Here is a 16879-nt window from a genome sequence, read left to right as displayed (position 1 = left end):
CCCCCCCCCCCCCCCGAACCCAGAGATGTTACTCTTTTAGGGTATGATATACTATTTTTGATGCAGTGTATTATGGGTTTCAAGTAGAAATGGACAATAAGTGCTTGTGCAAGTGAAAGCAGGAATGGTAATTTTAATACATTTGGGTAAAAGTTGTTTCTTGTATGTTGCATATATAAATCGTTTAAGGCATGCAGGCACAGGTTGTGCAAAAATGAGTTTGAGACAAGTAGATATTGAGCAGAATGTTTGTATTATTGAAAATTACTGGAAATGTGCTGTCACTTCCAGATCTTAAAAGACCGGGAAACACTGCCTGTGAAGAAGTTTGAGCGAGAAATTCTGGATGCTATTTATCACAATTCTGTTGTCATCATTCGTGGTGCCACTGGTTGTGGCAAAACCACTCAAGTTCCCCAGTACATTTTGGATGATCACCTCAGAAATGACATCGGTGCAGAATGTAACATTGTAGTGACACAGGTGAGGAATATATGCATTAAAACTACCTGGGTTCATGGTGGGAGATACAGCCCATTAAGACATGCTATAATTAGAACAGCACATTGAAGACTGGAGAAATTGATCTGTTACACATCTTGGAAAATGTTTGCTCTCTTGTCAGCTGTAGATGTCAGGAGTACTCTTCTGCTATACATATGATAACACAGTATTTGCTTTGTGTGTATGTGAAGAGTGATTTGTGTTACAGTGGGTTTATGATATGGTTTTGTGAAAATTATGTGGAAAAAAAAAAACAGTATGCCATGCATTTGCATGTAAACTTGTTCTTTTGGATACACAGTAGTGGAATGCCCCAGTTGATAGATAAGCTGTGGGTAGGTGAGATGTATTGGCTATATGAAGGAGAGGGATTCAGTGCACCTAGAGAGGAGGGAAATGGCAACATGTAGAAACGGACACCTGGCCCATGTGATTTCCCTCCCCCACTCTCTTCTGAAATAGTTCATTTGCACTTTGGATCTTATTTTTTCTGTTCTTTCTACTGTTTGGGCATTTGTACACATGTCTATGCTGCAGTACTGGGCACTTTTAAAAGCACCCAGCGCTGTGGCACATGCGTTTGTATAAATGGCAGAATGTGTGTCACTGCTGGCAAAATAGCAGCAGTGCACTTTTGAACCAAAACACATCAAAGGTGTTTAGTTCAAAAGTGTACTGCCACCATTTTCTGTGCATCGACGCTCATTTCGCCATTTATATAAGTGCATGCGACACAGCACTGGGCGTGTCACCTTGCATGCTCTTCAGATTTGATTTATTGAGTCTGCTCCAATGCACTGGATTTCTGGCATGTCAGAGCAGACAAAGGTATATGTATAAATGCCCTTTGTTTTCTGCAGTGGTTGCAGTGTGAGGTTTGTCCATTGATTTCAGTTCAGTAAAAACTGTTAATGGTTTTTATTTCATTTGCTTGCACTGCACAGCAGAATTTCCTTAAGTTATGTACAGGCCTAGGGTAGAAGAAGGGTTTTGAGGTGTGTTGATAGATCTGTAGAGGCTTCTAAAATTATGCATGGCACAAGCCCCTACTCCTGGTTCTCTGTATTTATGAGTATTAAAATGATCTTTTTAAAAATCTCAATTTTTAGTTTTTTTACTCTTTAGCTTTTCTCCAAGAACATTTCTGTCTACAGAAATGACTGCCCTGCAATGCTAAAGGCTAGGGGTAGGTCATTGGGCACATTTAACTTTTCCAATGTAACCGTTACATGGTTCTGTTGATAAATTTATACACGTTTCATCCTCATTTGGAAAACATGTTTCACCCTGCAGCCCAGGAGGATCAGCGCAGTTTCTGTGGCAGAGCGTGTGTCATTTGAGAGAGGAGAAGAACCTGGGCAAAGCTGTGGATACAGCGTACGATTTGAATCCGTGCTTCCCCGGCCCCATGCCAGCGTGATGTTCTGCACTGTAGGTCCGTTCTGTATTGCTTTGTTGTTCAGATATGGGCGTTATTGAATAACAATATAGAGATCACAGCACTACCAGCAGACAGAAAAGAGTATCAAATCAATGGTTCTCTGAAAGAATCTGAATATGTACAATCAGTTTTTGTTTGGTCTGTATAGCTTGTTAGCAAACTTTTCTATTATGGGAATTAAAATGTGCCAGTTTAGTTTGGTCATGATGAGGCTCATTGAAAATAGCAAATGAATGATGAATACAACTCGGATATCATAGCAATAGCATTACTTCTAGGTGAAATGAGGGGTTTTCACTTCTACCTGGAGAAGAGGGACAAGGAAGTGATGAGGGCTGTCTCCTAATTATAATGTTTATGCTCCCTGCCCATCACAGAAGTGAAAGCATGGGATTTATGGGGTTGCAAGATGTGCCCTTTGTGTATTGGCATTAAACGCATGTTGCCATTACTTAACTAAATTTTATTATAACTGTTTGAACTACCATCCAAGTTTGCTTCTGACTCTTACCCTTTCTGTTAAGGTGTCCTCCTGAGAAAGCTGGAGGCTGGGATCCGTGGAATTAGCCATGTTATTGTGGATGAGATCCATGAGAGAGACATTAATGTGAGTTGCTGAGCTGGAGCTTTGCTTGCCTGCTACCCCAGTCAGTGTTATTGTGCTTATTTACTGCTTTGTGTTCTTGTGTGTTTTTGTATGTGAAAGGGAACTGTACATTGTACTAATTGCATAGATCAGGGTCTGGTATCTTATTCTCTAACAATATCTTTAGAAATATTTCTCCTAGCATGTCTTTCATCAGAAAAATAGAGCTTTAAGAGCTCTTCCAGTGCTACTTCATTTATTAGGCTTTTGAAGATCCTCTTTAGCAAATAGAGCAACAGAGTATAAGTATATAAAGTGATTGTATACCATTGATAGGGATTAAAGTTCAGGTGGAGAAAGAGTATGAAAATCCAGGTCAACCTTGGAATTTTTGTTTTTCAAGTCTTTAACTACAGTTCTTGCTAAGTAGGAGGTGAACCAAAGTTAGTGCTTCTTGAACTTTGCTTTTGAAACCTAGGTAAGAAGTATTTTTCCCTAACAGGCTGACCACTGTTTGGAGATTTTGTAGGATTTAGAGCATTTTAGACTAATTTCTTTCAAATAAAAAAAGACTGTTATTTCTTTAGGTGAATGTACATGTTATCATTTTTAATCATTTGCTTGGTTTGCCTTACTTGTACTGTTTGGTCATTTATACCTTGTCTGTATTTCAATATTACATTTGCTATTAAACTTTACTTACATTAAATACTCAAGCTAATAGGTTTTTGGTGGTTGGCTCTTTGAACCTTCCTTAATTCCCAAGAATGCCTCTGGGTGTTTACAAGCTGCATACTAAAGGATAACAGCAAAGGATTATTGGGTGCTATTGTGGGCTTGTTCACATGGATGTCAAAACTCTCTTAAGGAGTATGGGAATCCAGAAATGGCTAGGGAGTATAATTCCCCAATCCTACTGATTTATTTTTTTGAAGCTAAGGGAAGTTTCTCTGGATGGTATATGACATAACTGTTTCTCTCATTGATTGTGCAGGTTTCTAACCTTTTCTGGTCACCTTGGAAGATGTGATTTCTCTAAGAAACTGTGTTCTTGGGTTAATACTCTTATTTTCTTTCTGTACAGACTGACTTCCTCCTGGTCGTGCTAAGGGATGTAGTTCAGGCATATCCTGAAATCAGAGTCATCCTTATGTCTGCCACCATTGATACCAGCATGTTCTGTGAATACTTCTTTAAGTGTCCTATCATTGAGGTCTTTGGCAGAACATATCCAGTTCAAGGTAAACCACTGGTTGAGCATGTATGTCAGTAGTTATTCTAGTTTCTTTGTGAATATTATGCAGTCTAGAGGGGATAAAAGAATAGTTGGAGTGAAATGGCATCTATTACTGAGATGAAGTCATGTTCTTTTTGGCAAGGAAGAGGGACAGTCCTAACAAAAAATTCTGTTGTATTCTTTGTATTGGTCCCTTGGCAGGCTAAACTGTTGTAGAATGGTTCAAAACAGGTTGCTTTTACATAATGCAGACACTCACTGACTTGGAAGTTGCTTTAAATGAATCAGTATAGAACTGTGTGTGAAGAATTTGAATGGGCCTGTAAGTCTGAGATGAGGTACATTAGTTGAACAAGTGTGGGAAAGACTGGAAGGCCACTGCTCATACTTAACATGTTCTGTGGATAAATAAAAGACTAAAGCTTCCAACTCTGCTAGACAGGCATTTCTCACCCATACTCGTTTCAGACTGAGGTAGAAACCTGCTCTTTTTTTATCAATGTTATCTCTTGGAAGGGGTGCTGAGGGGCTGTGGTAGAATGATGCATTCCTTTAATATCACCATATGTAACGGTCCTGTGTACTGATGATCTGTTTTTGCAGAGTATTTTCTGGAGGATTGTATTCAGATGACTCAATTTATTCCTCCATCAAAGGATAAGAAAAAGAAGGACAAGGATGAAGAAGGTGGTGAGGAAGATGATGTACGATGGACTTGCTTACATGAGTATACTATACAAACACTAGATGTAACAAGTACTAGCGTAATGCATGCAGAGCCATATTTTCTCACTTGTACAGCACTCTGGCATTCTGACTGATTGTGGAGAGATCATTACAAATGATGGATCATTTTAATAAGGACTAATGGGTGACTAGTAATAACTAGCAAGCATTTATTGGCAATATTAACGAGGCACAGGCAGAATAACTAAGTATCAAAAGAACAGAATAGATCCTACATTGTTCAGTAGAACATTGCTACTTGAAAACATTTTTTTTCAGCAACTTTGCCAGTTATCCTTCATAGTTTCATTGTTGTTGATGTAGAAATGGAACTGAAAATATGTTGTGTATGCTTGTGTAATTGATATATACTTACAATTATTTTCTGAGGTTCTAATTCTGAGTTTAAAAAAAACAAACTTAAGACCTGTATTGCAGAAGGAATGGATATAGTGTGAGCTCAGCAGGTGAAAAGCCTTCAACAAAATTATAGGTTCCTGTTTTCCCTCTGTTACAGTTTATACTGCCTGTACTTACCTGCATCAAGAATCCGTGTTCATTTTGCTGCCTCAGGAGCTGGTAGTCTCTTGAAACAAACAGTATACACAAACCTAGACTTAAGTCAGCTTAAACAGTTCTCCCTAATGTTTTTTCATTGCAAATAGATGTTAAAAGCTCTATAACTAAGAGATTAAAGGTAGGGGGACTCTTCTCTGTTCTGTTTAACATGTTTCCTTGTGCATTAGAGGCCAATTTCTGTAGTTTTTATGTAACGGGTGTCTAGATTTGCCTTATATTGTTGTGATGGGGAAATAAGCAACCATGTAGATGTAGGAACATGTAATTGTGAAATCACAAAATCCTCAGTGGCTTTTAGAGACAGGTGTAGAATCTGAAGTTCTTTAGCTTAACAAGATTTCAGGTTGACTTCTTTCCTCGCGTACACAAGATAGGAGTAATTTGGGATTTTAATATGTAATCGGGGACAGATCCAGGAGGATACACTTGCACCCTCCTTTGATTCCTATTCCACCTAAAGTTTAAAAACAACTGCCTGGCAGTGGTAGCAGCATTTCTAGTTGGGCAGTGCTGGGGGAGTCGATTGAATTCTTGGTTCGTTGTAATCTGCCTGATCCTTTCCAGAGTCTTCCTTTTCATGGTCTTGATGTTCCAGTAATCAAGCTATCCTTTGTTCAGCAGCTGCTTGTTAGCTGCTCTTGAAGCTCCTGTTTCACAGCCCTGCAGATTTGTTTCCAGTTCATTCCAATGAAGCTATATTAGTTTTGGCTTCAGTCTTAAACTGAATAATACAGCCCTAGGCCCCTAGTATATTAGAGAAGCTTCTAGTTTATTTTTAACTGGAGAAAATACAGGATTTTTTTTATGTGATGATACACCTCATCATCTATATCCCCCTTTTCAGCATCCTAGATCTACCTATGCATGTAATTGATATTTTTAAAGAGACATATTTTTCTTTCTCTTACAGTAGTAACTACCCTTGTCCTTCTTATTAAGGCTCAATTTTGTAAAAAGTTTTCTGTTCCTAAATTATAATTTAGTTTGGTTATAGTTTTATTCTTGCAATAGAATGTACTGTATAGAAAAAGGCTTGGGAAACGAGACCAGGCTACCTCCATAACGAGGGCTGTTATGATCTATGAGTGAGCATGGGACAGTTTCGTTGTCAGTCAGTTCAGTTCTATTCATCTGTTTGCCTGAGTTACCACTAATCCCCAACGTGTGAGTGTTATCGAATAAACAATGTTTAACTTTTTTTTGTCCAATACTTGCAGGCCAACTGCAACCTTCTCTGCAGTGATGAATATGGACCAGAAACAAAACGCTCCATGGCTCAGTTGAATGAGAAGGAAACTCCCTTTGAACTCATTGAGGCCCTGCTTAAGTACATTGAGACCCTGAATGTTCCAGGAGCTGTGCTTGTCTTCTTGCCTGGCTGGAACCTGATCTATACCATGCAAAAGCATCTGGAAATGAATCCTCATTTTGGTAAAGAAAACTTTTTTATTCTGGTTATTTTTCTTGTTAAGTACTTATGGCATGTGTAAATTTGAGGCTACTGGCATATGTTAAGGCAACTGGAGTTTGAGGAATTATGTCCCCTCCCCAAACTTGTGTAATCTGCAATACCAAACATATGTGGCTGATTGTGCCATTTTGGGGATGAGGCATACAAGTCCCCAGATCCCAATTATGTGATTGCCTGTGAATGAGCTGCAGAGCAAAGTGGTTTGAAGCCACACATACAGCTGAGGATTGGGGGCTCACAACTTGTACCCCTCCTTTTCAGAAGTGCCTGGTGCCATGTCAGGGTTACATCACTCTGCCCCTTTAAAAGAACAGGTGTGTGATGTGAGCAGGGTGCCCATGGAAGCAGCAGCTGGGGATCAGGGAGCTCACTCCCCAGTTGCCACTTCCACATGCAGCAGTTGCCACTTCCACATGCAGCAGTTGCCACTTCCCTTAAAGCAGCATGCAGCTGGGATTTCTAAGGGTGCCTGTACATGAGTGCAGAGGCAATTACCACGCTCCGGCAGCCTCCTGCATCTCGTGAATCAGTGTCCTTGCACGTCAAAATGGCAGTGGGAGTGCTTGTACTAAAGCTTTAATTCAAGCACCTGTGCTACCATTTTGAAGTGTGGGGAGGCTAATGCGTGAGAGGCCGAAGTGGTTTAATTAGAGCAGCTCTTTGAGCTGGTCTTATTTAAAGTGCTGCCCCACTGACCCCTCCCACCCCCAGAGCACATGTAAAAGTGCCCTAAGTTTCCCAGGCTCCATGAGCCTAACATTATTGAGAGGCTCCTTGATCTTTAGCTCATGGTGCCAGTCCCTCACCTACCTCTGGGGATCAGGTGAGGCAAGGGGAGCAGGGAAAAAATGTGATCAGGAAGGAGATAAATGTGTTCCAGACTGTGGGGCTGACCCCTGCCCAATCCCAATGCTTATCTGAGCATCAGAATCTGGGGGGGACAAGACATGCAACATGTTCCATTTAAAGTGTGAAACAAACCAGACAGAAAGATGTTCTGTCATTATGTGGAACATCTTTGTGACTCATTTGCTACATTGTCATGCCATAAATTGGCTTGAATGTAGCATGTTACAGTTAAAGGTGTTAATCATGTCGTAAGTGAGCCATAAATGTAATGTCTGCTGGGGGAGGCTGAGATCTGGAGTAAGGAGGGCCTGGTCGTATGAAGCAATGGGAGGATAAGGAGGAGTTAAACTTGGTTGTATGCTTTTCCAGTTATGGCTAACCTTGTACTCTTTTAGGAAGCCATCGGTACAGGGTTCTGCCATTGCATTCACAAATCCCTCGAGAGGAACAGCGTAAAGTGTTTGATCCAGTGCCTCCTGGAGTGACCAAGGTAAAATTACCCTCTGCATGCAAAGCAGGGCAGTCACAGTATCTTATACTTTTGGGAAGTGCATTTAATGCTGATGTTTGTGCATATAAGCTGATGTATATTATTATGCAGGTCATCCTAGCCCCCTGTAACTAACTATAAACGTATCCCAATAAGTACTTCTGTTTCCACAGGTTATTTTATCCACCAACATTGCTGAGACTAGCATTACCATCAATGATGTTGTCTATGTTATAGATTCATGCAAGTAAGTTCCATGTTCAGGTCTCTGTTTAATATAACACATCTGGAGTACAAAGTACATTTTGTGAACATGCAGTACTGCCTTTCATTCTTGGAGCCTGTCCCCTTGCTTGAATTTGGGTACCTCATCTCAATTTTTATAACAGTTGAAAGCTCTTAAAAACATATTGGAGCTCAATAAGCTGTTCTTTGTCAATCAGAAACCATGGTGGTGGTGTTCATGTGGGTGTTAGTGAGTTTCCTGCACACTGGAAACTTCCATTTGGGAGAGAGCATTACAAGCACTTGTATAGCTGATGGAAAATATTAAGTGTGTTAGTCTGATTTATTCTGACTTGCTGCATATAAACACAGTACGTTATAAATAAATCCCTAATTGCATGAGAGATCTAATCTTTTGAGAGACGATTTTAGCAAACATGGTTTCTGTTGTAGTTGGGGCACCAGCTTTTTAAGGACAGCTAACTGATTGAAGTGTTGTATTAAATGGTACAGTACAGAACTGCTTTGGCAGTACTTGAGATATGGAATATTTGAATTTCCATTGTTTCTGTTACAGACAGAAAGTGAAACTGTTCACTGCTCACAACAACATGACAAACTATGCCACAGTCTGGGCATCAAAAACCAACCTGGAGCAACGGAAAGGGCGAGCAGGCCGTGTGCGGGCTGGATTCTGCTTCCACTTGTGTAGCAGAGCTCGCTTTGAAAGGTGAGCCTATGCTGCTTCTGGAACATGGATATCTTAGAGCACTTCAGAAACCATTAAACTGTTTCTTCAAACCAGACTGGGAAACCAGATTAACCTAAACTTGCAGAGATAAAAGATTGCCATGAAATTCTGTATTTCCTCATCCACAGAGTTCAGTGTAGAAGTCATGGGTCTTTGCTATTTTTAACTCAGAAATCACACAATTCCATTGTGTTATGATATTCAAGGAAAGAGTTAAAGTATGACTTCAGGATCATCCCTTACTCCCCTGCACAGAATGTGGCCTGTCAGCTTAATAGAACTCTTTCTTCTAAGTCATGCCATGCTTCACTCACTGGAAAACTGCAGGGGATCCAGGGAGCAGAGGAACTTAGGGAGGGACTGGATAAGATGCATAGATCCTAATAGTCAAAAAGCTGCTGTAGTGATATGCCAGACCCTTCTTTCTGTCCCATGGAAGAGATGATGGTGAGGATCAGCAGAAGAGAGACAGATGTTCCATTTTACCCTGCTCCGTGGTGAAAAGCTTTGGACATCTCAGTACTGCCAGGCTCTCTTCTTCCTGGCTGCACCTGCTGACACCTCTAAGCAGCTGTAACTTTGACTTGTTCAGTCTACCACAGTCTTCTTTAATGACAAAAGCCAGAAAACCCACACTGCCAGCTGCAGGGGACTACACAGCTGTTGGATTCCATATTCCACCCCTATTCAACAAAGCACCCATTCCTCGAGGAAGCTGCTACAGTAGAGTTATGGTTGTTTAACAGAAAAACCCTCTAGATTCACGGGTGTCTAGAAGAGGAAAGAGTTTGCACTGGGAAAGCATGGGTGTTACTATGCTCATTTTGGAGTGTTGGTTCCATTAGATGCTAACCATTTAAAAGATGCCCATTTCTAGAGTTTGTCTCAACTGTGAGGGGCACTTCAAGCATAAGAGCTTCTTTTTGCTTCTAGAAACATATGTATGGGCATTTGCCAACAAGAGCATTTGTCTTTTTGAGTAGGAACCAGCAAGTTGAGTTGAATGGTGACAGAAGTTGTGGACATAAAGTAGACAGCATGCTGCCAGCTTCTATGCTAGCATATATATAGAGACAGGCTGGAAGGAGTTGACCTGTCCTGAAGAATGACACTTAGCAGTTGGTTGTGGGTGGGGCAAGAAGGTGCAAGAGATGGGAAGTATTGAAGAGAAGTACTTTTTAAAATAGTCAATGCTGCTGGTCTTGGGAACATACTGATGGTGGCTTGATCGGGTGACTGAGAAAGCATACTCATGAAAAGAGGTGGGTTGCACTTGATGGGGTGATCTTTGGGAGCGGTTGGGCTATGAATATGTTCAGAACTGTGATGCTTTGTTCTCTCCACCTTTTTGCTTCCAGACTTGAAACTCATATGACACCTGAGATGTTTCGAACACCACTGCATGAAATTGCTTTGAGTATCAAACTGCTAAGGCTGGGAGGAATTGGTCAGTTCTTGGCCAAAGCAATTGAACCACCACCTTTAGATGCAGTGATTGAAGCAGAGCACACCCTCAGAGGTACCTGCAGCAGTGGCGCACAAGGCTTTTTGTATAGGCAGACTTGTCATGTGTACAGTTTGGGGTGTCAGGGTCTTCTGCATATCTAGATCCTGTATCCTTGGGCAGAATACCTCTGTCTGGTGATGCCCTTAGTTCTGGAATGCATTGTGTGGGTAAGAGTGGGCTTTTGTAACTAAAGAAATACTCAGATTCCTAAATTGCATGTCATGGCTTTGAAAAATTCAGATTCAAGCTTCAGGCTTACTTTTTTGTTTTTACTTTGCCATTGATTTAAACTAGCAGTATAACACTGCTATGTATGAGGGGGGCAAAATATAGGGCGTTAAAACATTTGGGAGGCTGGTACTAAATAAAGACATAACATGGACTCGTGGCTTCACAGTTATTTTGCATATATGTTGTTCTTTCTATCCCGGGATCTCAGTAGTCACTTCAGACATTAATAGCTTGACCTCTGTGTCTCAATTTCCTGTTCATCAAGCTGTTGTGAAGCTAGGTACCTTGCCTCAGGCCATACAGATAGTCTGTGATAGACTTGGGAAAGGGATCCTGGTTCCTTTTCCCTTGGATATTTCAGACCAGTTTCTTTAAGGACCCAGCAGGGTCTAAACAAATTATTTGAATTGATGGCTTGTTTGATAATACGTGAAAGATGTTTTGTCAGCCTGACAGAGGGTATTTACACCCAAAAGCTTCCTAAGAAGAATTTTTCCAACTATTTGAGTTGGTGTAATAAAAGATACCAGATTTACCCAAAGAACCTTTTAGGGCACTTCTGTAATGCAGTTAAGATGCCTTCCTATTGCCATTCTAAGACTTTTTAAATTCATTCTTATTTTTCTAAAGTTGTGACAGTTATTCAGTTAGAGACAGTGTTGAAATCTGTACAAAGGAGCAAAAATAAATATATGTATACTTAATTGTCGGACTTGATGACTTAATGGGGACTGTGAAAAGCTAATGCTTTTCTAGGCTGCTCATGAAAGCATGGAAATGTTGGGGTGAATGCTTTCATCTTTAGAAATGTCAGAATTGGTGTTTTTGTCTGGTTTTGTTGGAAGACCTGCGGGAAGTCTCAGAGCAAGTGTTTTATGGGATGTTGAATATCTATAAAAATTCTTTCTTCAAAATATAAATTAAGCATTTAAGCTCAGTGGGTGTTAACCAAAACTATTTAATGTTCTTCCTCCATTGCTTTGCTTTGTTTCTAGTCTTTTCACTCTCTTAAAATGTTGTTCATTGGTTCTTAACCTAGAGACTTTATAGTAAGCAAGACAAAAATTTATGCCCTTCTCCCTCAACCTCCAAAATTTTCATGCCATCTTTATACCATATAGACACACAGAAAGAATGCATAAGTTTCTGCTTTGTGGGTCAGCTCTAACCTTTAAGTATAATAGTGGTATAATTCATAGGTTTTATCCTAATGCAGTTCAGTAAATGTTACAATTGAATAGTTTAGCTAGTCAGCAAAACCATAAGCTTCCCAGGTCAGTAAAGCAAATAGTAAATAATCGGAGCTTACTTGATTTTATTAGTGACAGTTTGCTGAGGATTGGTTCAGCTGGGACAAAGCGTCTTAAAAAAATTATATTGCCCTTGTGTAACCAGTATTGAAAAAGCGATTGCTTTTAAGCTGTGGCATAAGAATGAAGATGAGGTTTAACACAGATAAAACATTTCCATCTCTTACCTAGTTAGTAACTGGCTGGACTGTGCAATCGCTAGAACTGTTTTGCTGACAGAGAAGTCTTTGTTTCAGAGCTGGATGCCCTGGATTCTAATGATGAGTTGACACCTCTTGGAAGAATCCTGGCAAGACTCCCAATTGAACCTCGTCTTGGCAAAATGATGATAATGGGCTGCATTTTCTAGTAAGTTTATCAGTCCCAGTGGTGGGTTCTTTGTTATTTCCCTAGGTTTCTGAATCTTTGTGCATGTACTGTACAGAAAAAGCATGTATCCAGAAAGGCCGTGAATGTCATTGTGAGGGATAGAAAAATGAATGAACTAATAAATCCATCAGTAAAATAGTATTGCTGAGTATGGGAAGCCAGATATTATATAATGAAGAGGAAATACCTAGTTACAACCAAGGCTGAATAATTATGGAGTGGGGGAATGGGACTTTGAATATTAGTAAGAAAGGGGTGAGCTGTAGATGGGGAGATGTGGTCAGTTAGTATTTAGGACAGACTAAAAGAACCCTGAGCCTGAACATCACACAGAAGGAGATAGACGTTGTGTTTAATCATGTCAGTGCAGGGGTTCAACGCTTATCCCAAAGGTGTTGAATAGTACTGTTAGTGGATGGAGAGAGGAAGAGATGGTGTTTGTTGTGAACACTCACGCTGTAAATTTCTAATAACTGGAATTTAAAGTACCATATTTATTTCAATAACTAGCAAAATGCCTGTCATGAATGACTAGGGGGGGCGGAGTGGGGATGGAGACTCACATCCGTCCTGCGCCTCCCCCTGCTGCTCCAGGTCTATCCCTGCTCTTCCCTCCCTGCCCCTCTCCTGCTGGCATTCTGAGTCATGCCCCGTTCCCACTCACCCCACAGCCGCAGCTGGCAGTCGCTCCCCATGGGGGGGCGGAGGGAGTGGAGGCATGGCTACAGAGTGCCACATGGGGGGCGCACACCACCCTGTGGCCATGTGCTGGGCCATATGCACCCCCATGCCAGCTCCCCACATGCCCCATGCCACACCCCTCCATGCCTCAGGGCTGCAGCTGGTGGGTGATCCCCATGCAGGGGGTGGGGGTGAGGGTGGGAGCGTAGCCATGGGGTGCTGCGTGGGAGGTGTGCGCCATCCCACGGCTACATGCTGCACACCCCACTCCCTGCGCAGCACCCTCCAGCCACATGCCCTGCTTCCTGTGCCATGCCCCCACACAGCCATGTGCCACGCCATCCCACAGGGCCACAAACCACGCACCCCTCCCCTTGCCTCCCTTCCCCCCTGTGCAGCAGATCACACCCTGGCCCCCTCTATCTGTCTATAAGGCTCTGAGCGCTGCATACACAGTGGGCCCAGAGCATTACAGACAGACGCACACAGTGGAAGTGCTATGGCTTTTATTGTATTAAAAGAGATGAGGTGTTCTTCCCCCTGCAGTCAGAACAGGGAAACCAGCCCCCCATCTTACATTCACATGCATGGAAACTGTGTTAAATACATTGCCTATCTTTGAACTGCTGCTAAAAGCAGCGTGTGCTCAGTAATTAAGTTGATTAAATGCAACCAACATTGAGAGAGACTATAAAACACTTTAAAAAACACATACATTTGTGTCTCAGGTCAAGTGGGCCAAATCAGATTTTAATTATATCAACTGAGTAAAACTCAACCATTCAAGCCTGTAACCTGTATAGGTACAGTCCACCTGGAAAAGATATTTGGGATTTCCCACTGAGCACAGTCCCCCTCAGTGCCAACTCTTTTTCAGTTCACAGTGGGCCACTACATTGCATGCACTTAGACTTCCTCTTTACTCTGATAGCCGAGCAGCGCCTTCCTTTCCCATTTCCAAGAATTCCTGTTTCTTCCCCAGCCTTAGATACCTGGCAAATATCACCAAACGGGCCCCCAAACAGTGTACCCAAAATCCCTCTATCGGCCCCTCTCAGCCTGTCACATGAAAGTGGGGCCCTGCCCCCTATGAGCTGAAGCCAGACCAATTTGCCCTGTACCTCATCTCCATATTGATTTTGAAGGCTCCCCAAACTCATGACAAGAACACCCAGTTCCAGTCACGAGTTGGGGGCTAACTAGCACATGGCTTCTTTGTGGGGAGTATCTGGCCTACACACACATACTGAGCAGTGCTGAGCTGTGGGGTCATCATGGCTTAAAATACTGTTGACTCCGGTGGGGCCCAGCCCAATGAAGTATATGGTAAATCATGAGCCTTTTGGTTTTGGACTAATATCACGTGTCGTTTATACCAGGGCAGGCGATTATTTCAGGCAAAGGGCCACTTACTGAGTTTTGGCAAGCCATCAAGGGCCACATGACAGGCAGCTAGGGGCAGATAAATATTAATTTTCTAAATTCTTTAGGGGCCCCACAGGCCAGGTAGAATGGCCTGGTAGGCCGCATTTTACCCACCCTTGGTTTATACCATGACCACTAAGGCACTTTTCTTACTTACTGGGGATAACTGCTTTTCTGGCACAGGGTAGTACCTAAGCAGAGGTAATGTATAGTTAACCCCCCAACTTTCATTTCTAGTGGGAAGATCTTGGCTTTATACCCACTTTATGGAAGTGTGAGACTCCTTCCTAGTTTGCTCCTGCAGCCATATGGCCGAGGGCAAGCAAAACTTGAGGGTATCTGAACCCCAAGTTTCTGGGCCTGCACGTAGGACACCCGCCAAATGATTTGGAAGCATCTGAAGCCCCAGGTGGGGGTGGAGGATATTTGCCAGTAGCAGGGCCACTTATGGTTCTTGAATGATTCACAAATTTGGAATTGATTTAGCTGATTTGGCTTGGAACACAAAAACATTTCCTTAAAATTAAAAAAAGTTTGTATTTTCTTTAACTAGGTGCTTAAGTGCTACTTGGAAATGTGTCTATAGAGTAACTGTCTTAAAACTTGCAGCAGTTTCAAAAGTAAAATGTATCATTTCTTCATAAGCTAAGTTTATGGGTACTATATGCAAATTGCAGTAGCCATGTTTATTTCCAGGTCATTTTTTCCAAATTTGTTCCTTACTTCCATGTAGTCAGGGAGAGCAAGGTCTGACTAATTGGGGGAAAAAGGCTGCAGGGGAAGGTGGGGAGATGGGGTAGAGGGCATAGGGGAGGTTGACAAATCAAGACAAACCTCCAATAATTAGATTCTGTACCGGGAAAAACTCTATCAAACGTATACATTTTCCATATATCGAATAAAGTTACTGGGGATTGTTTTATAATACAGTAAATACGGTAATTAACACGCTACTTCAGTGGAGTGCTGAGAAATGAGATGAGCGTTAAGGTACTGGGGTCTCTGGGCAGGAAGGTTTTATTCGTGTCAGGAGGTCTAACAGGTTGGACAGCCCTGTCAAAATTGCTTCTGTGGTTTCTGTTTCAGTGTTGGGGATGCTGTTTGTACCATCTCTGCTGCCACCTGCTTCCCCGAGCCTTTCATCAATGAGGGTAAACGGCTGGGTTACGTGCACAGGAACTTTGCTGGAAATAGGTTTTCAGATCATGTGGCCCTACTTTCAGTCTTCCAGGCTTGGGATGATGCAAGGTTTGTTAATTGTTGGTTTAGTGCAGAATTTAATGGAAGATTATGGTTAAAGTGGGGCAAATAACCATAGAACCTGACCAAGCGACCAAATGGCTGGGATGGCCAAGGCATAATGTTTGTCCTATTCCTGGTGTGAGTTTCTCAAGTCCATCTTGGTCTGTTTCTGTTTCATTCCTAGAATGGGCGGTGAAGAGGCAGAAATAAGATTCTGTGAACACAAACGACTCAACATGGCTACACTTCGCATGACTTGGGAAGCCAAAATTCAGCTCAAAGATATTCTCATTAATTCTGGCTTCCCAGAAGGTAATACTACATGAAAGTAGTCATTCCGTATTGTCCTCTTTCATTCTGAAAGCTGAGTGGGTTTTAAACTGTCCATTTGCCAGTCATCGTGCTGTGATCTAGCATAACATGCATGTACATAGTGGTGTTTGCCACTGTTAAAGTGATTTTCATGTGGGTCTGTCCAGATGTATTTTGTGCTCTCTTAGCAATTACAATTAAGGATCTATGAGTGTAGTGAAGAAATGGAGCTAAATTCTTATGTGTGCTCCAAATTCACGTTTCCTTCTGGATTAGAAGAACGAGATTGTCACCTGCAGAGTTGCTCACAACTCTTGCATTATGGTAAGGAAGTCAGTCACTCGGGACACTCCATCCCCCCCCAGGGTCAGAACAAAGATACAGGGCTGGAAAGCCATTCTTGGCAAGTGCAGCAGGAGGGGTGCATAGTGATAATCCATTTTTATGATGGAAGGAGGTGTTTTGATGATAAGGGTTTTTCAGCATTTCCTGAAGGTGACCAGGTTCTGAATTCATTTAACTTCCTCTGGAAATGTGTTCCAGGTTAAAAGGTCCAGACGGATCTGATATTTTAATACTCTGCTTAATAATACTTAATAGTTGTCCTCCCTTTGCTCTCAAGGTTAAGTACTGCAGTAACCTTAAATTTCACTAATAGATTGGATAGTCCAGAAGCACGTTAGTAACATCTACCCTAACTCTCTAGGAGATCACATCTCCAAAACAAAAGCTGGATAAGGCTGATGCAGCAACTGCCAAACAAGCCTGTGACTGTTTTTTTTAAAAAACTGTGAGAGAAGGGAAATGACTCTTTAATTCGATTTTATTTTCAGCTCTCTTGAATCATGTTACTCTTGAATCATGGAAAATGTGTTTAATGTATTGACGGCAAATACATTTTTTGTGAAGCAGCAGTAAATGTTATCATCTTCTGAGTGCAGAA

At 41.7% G+C, this 16879-nt stretch overlaps 1 protein-coding gene across 2 annotated transcripts in view; it reads left to right on the top strand.

Moving 5' to 3' along the window:
* DHX9 (DExH-box helicase 9) overlaps nucleotides 1–16879 on the top strand; it is a 54729-nt gene that overhangs the window by 26019 nt on the left and 11831 nt on the right. For both annotated transcript variants that reach the window (XM_019501753.1, XM_019501754.1), the window contains 13 exons: nucleotides 292–483; nucleotides 1798–1939; nucleotides 2470–2552; nucleotides 3616–3772; nucleotides 4372–4472; nucleotides 6291–6504; nucleotides 7789–7883; nucleotides 8057–8130; nucleotides 8686–8838; nucleotides 10218–10378; nucleotides 12144–12255; nucleotides 15469–15630; nucleotides 15809–15936. In XM_019501753.1, the coding sequence (XP_019357298.1) occupies nucleotides 292–483; nucleotides 1798–1939; nucleotides 2470–2552; nucleotides 3616–3772; nucleotides 4372–4472; nucleotides 6291–6504; nucleotides 7789–7883; nucleotides 8057–8130; nucleotides 8686–8838; nucleotides 10218–10378; nucleotides 12144–12255; nucleotides 15469–15630; nucleotides 15809–15936 (1774 nt within the window). The remainder of the gene's footprint in view (nucleotides 1–291; nucleotides 484–1797; nucleotides 1940–2469; nucleotides 2553–3615; nucleotides 3773–4371; nucleotides 4473–6290; nucleotides 6505–7788; nucleotides 7884–8056; nucleotides 8131–8685; nucleotides 8839–10217; nucleotides 10379–12143; nucleotides 12256–15468; nucleotides 15631–15808; nucleotides 15937–16879) is intronic.

The sequence above is a fragment of the Gavialis gangeticus genome, unplaced genomic scaffold (genome assembly GCF_001723915.1).
Source record: "Gavialis gangeticus isolate Ggan-Ray unplaced genomic scaffold, GavGan_comp1, whole genome shotgun sequence".
Taxonomy (NCBI): Eukaryota; Metazoa; Chordata; order Crocodylia; family Gavialidae; genus Gavialis; species Gavialis gangeticus.
This window is presented reverse-complemented; position numbering and strand designations above follow the sequence as displayed.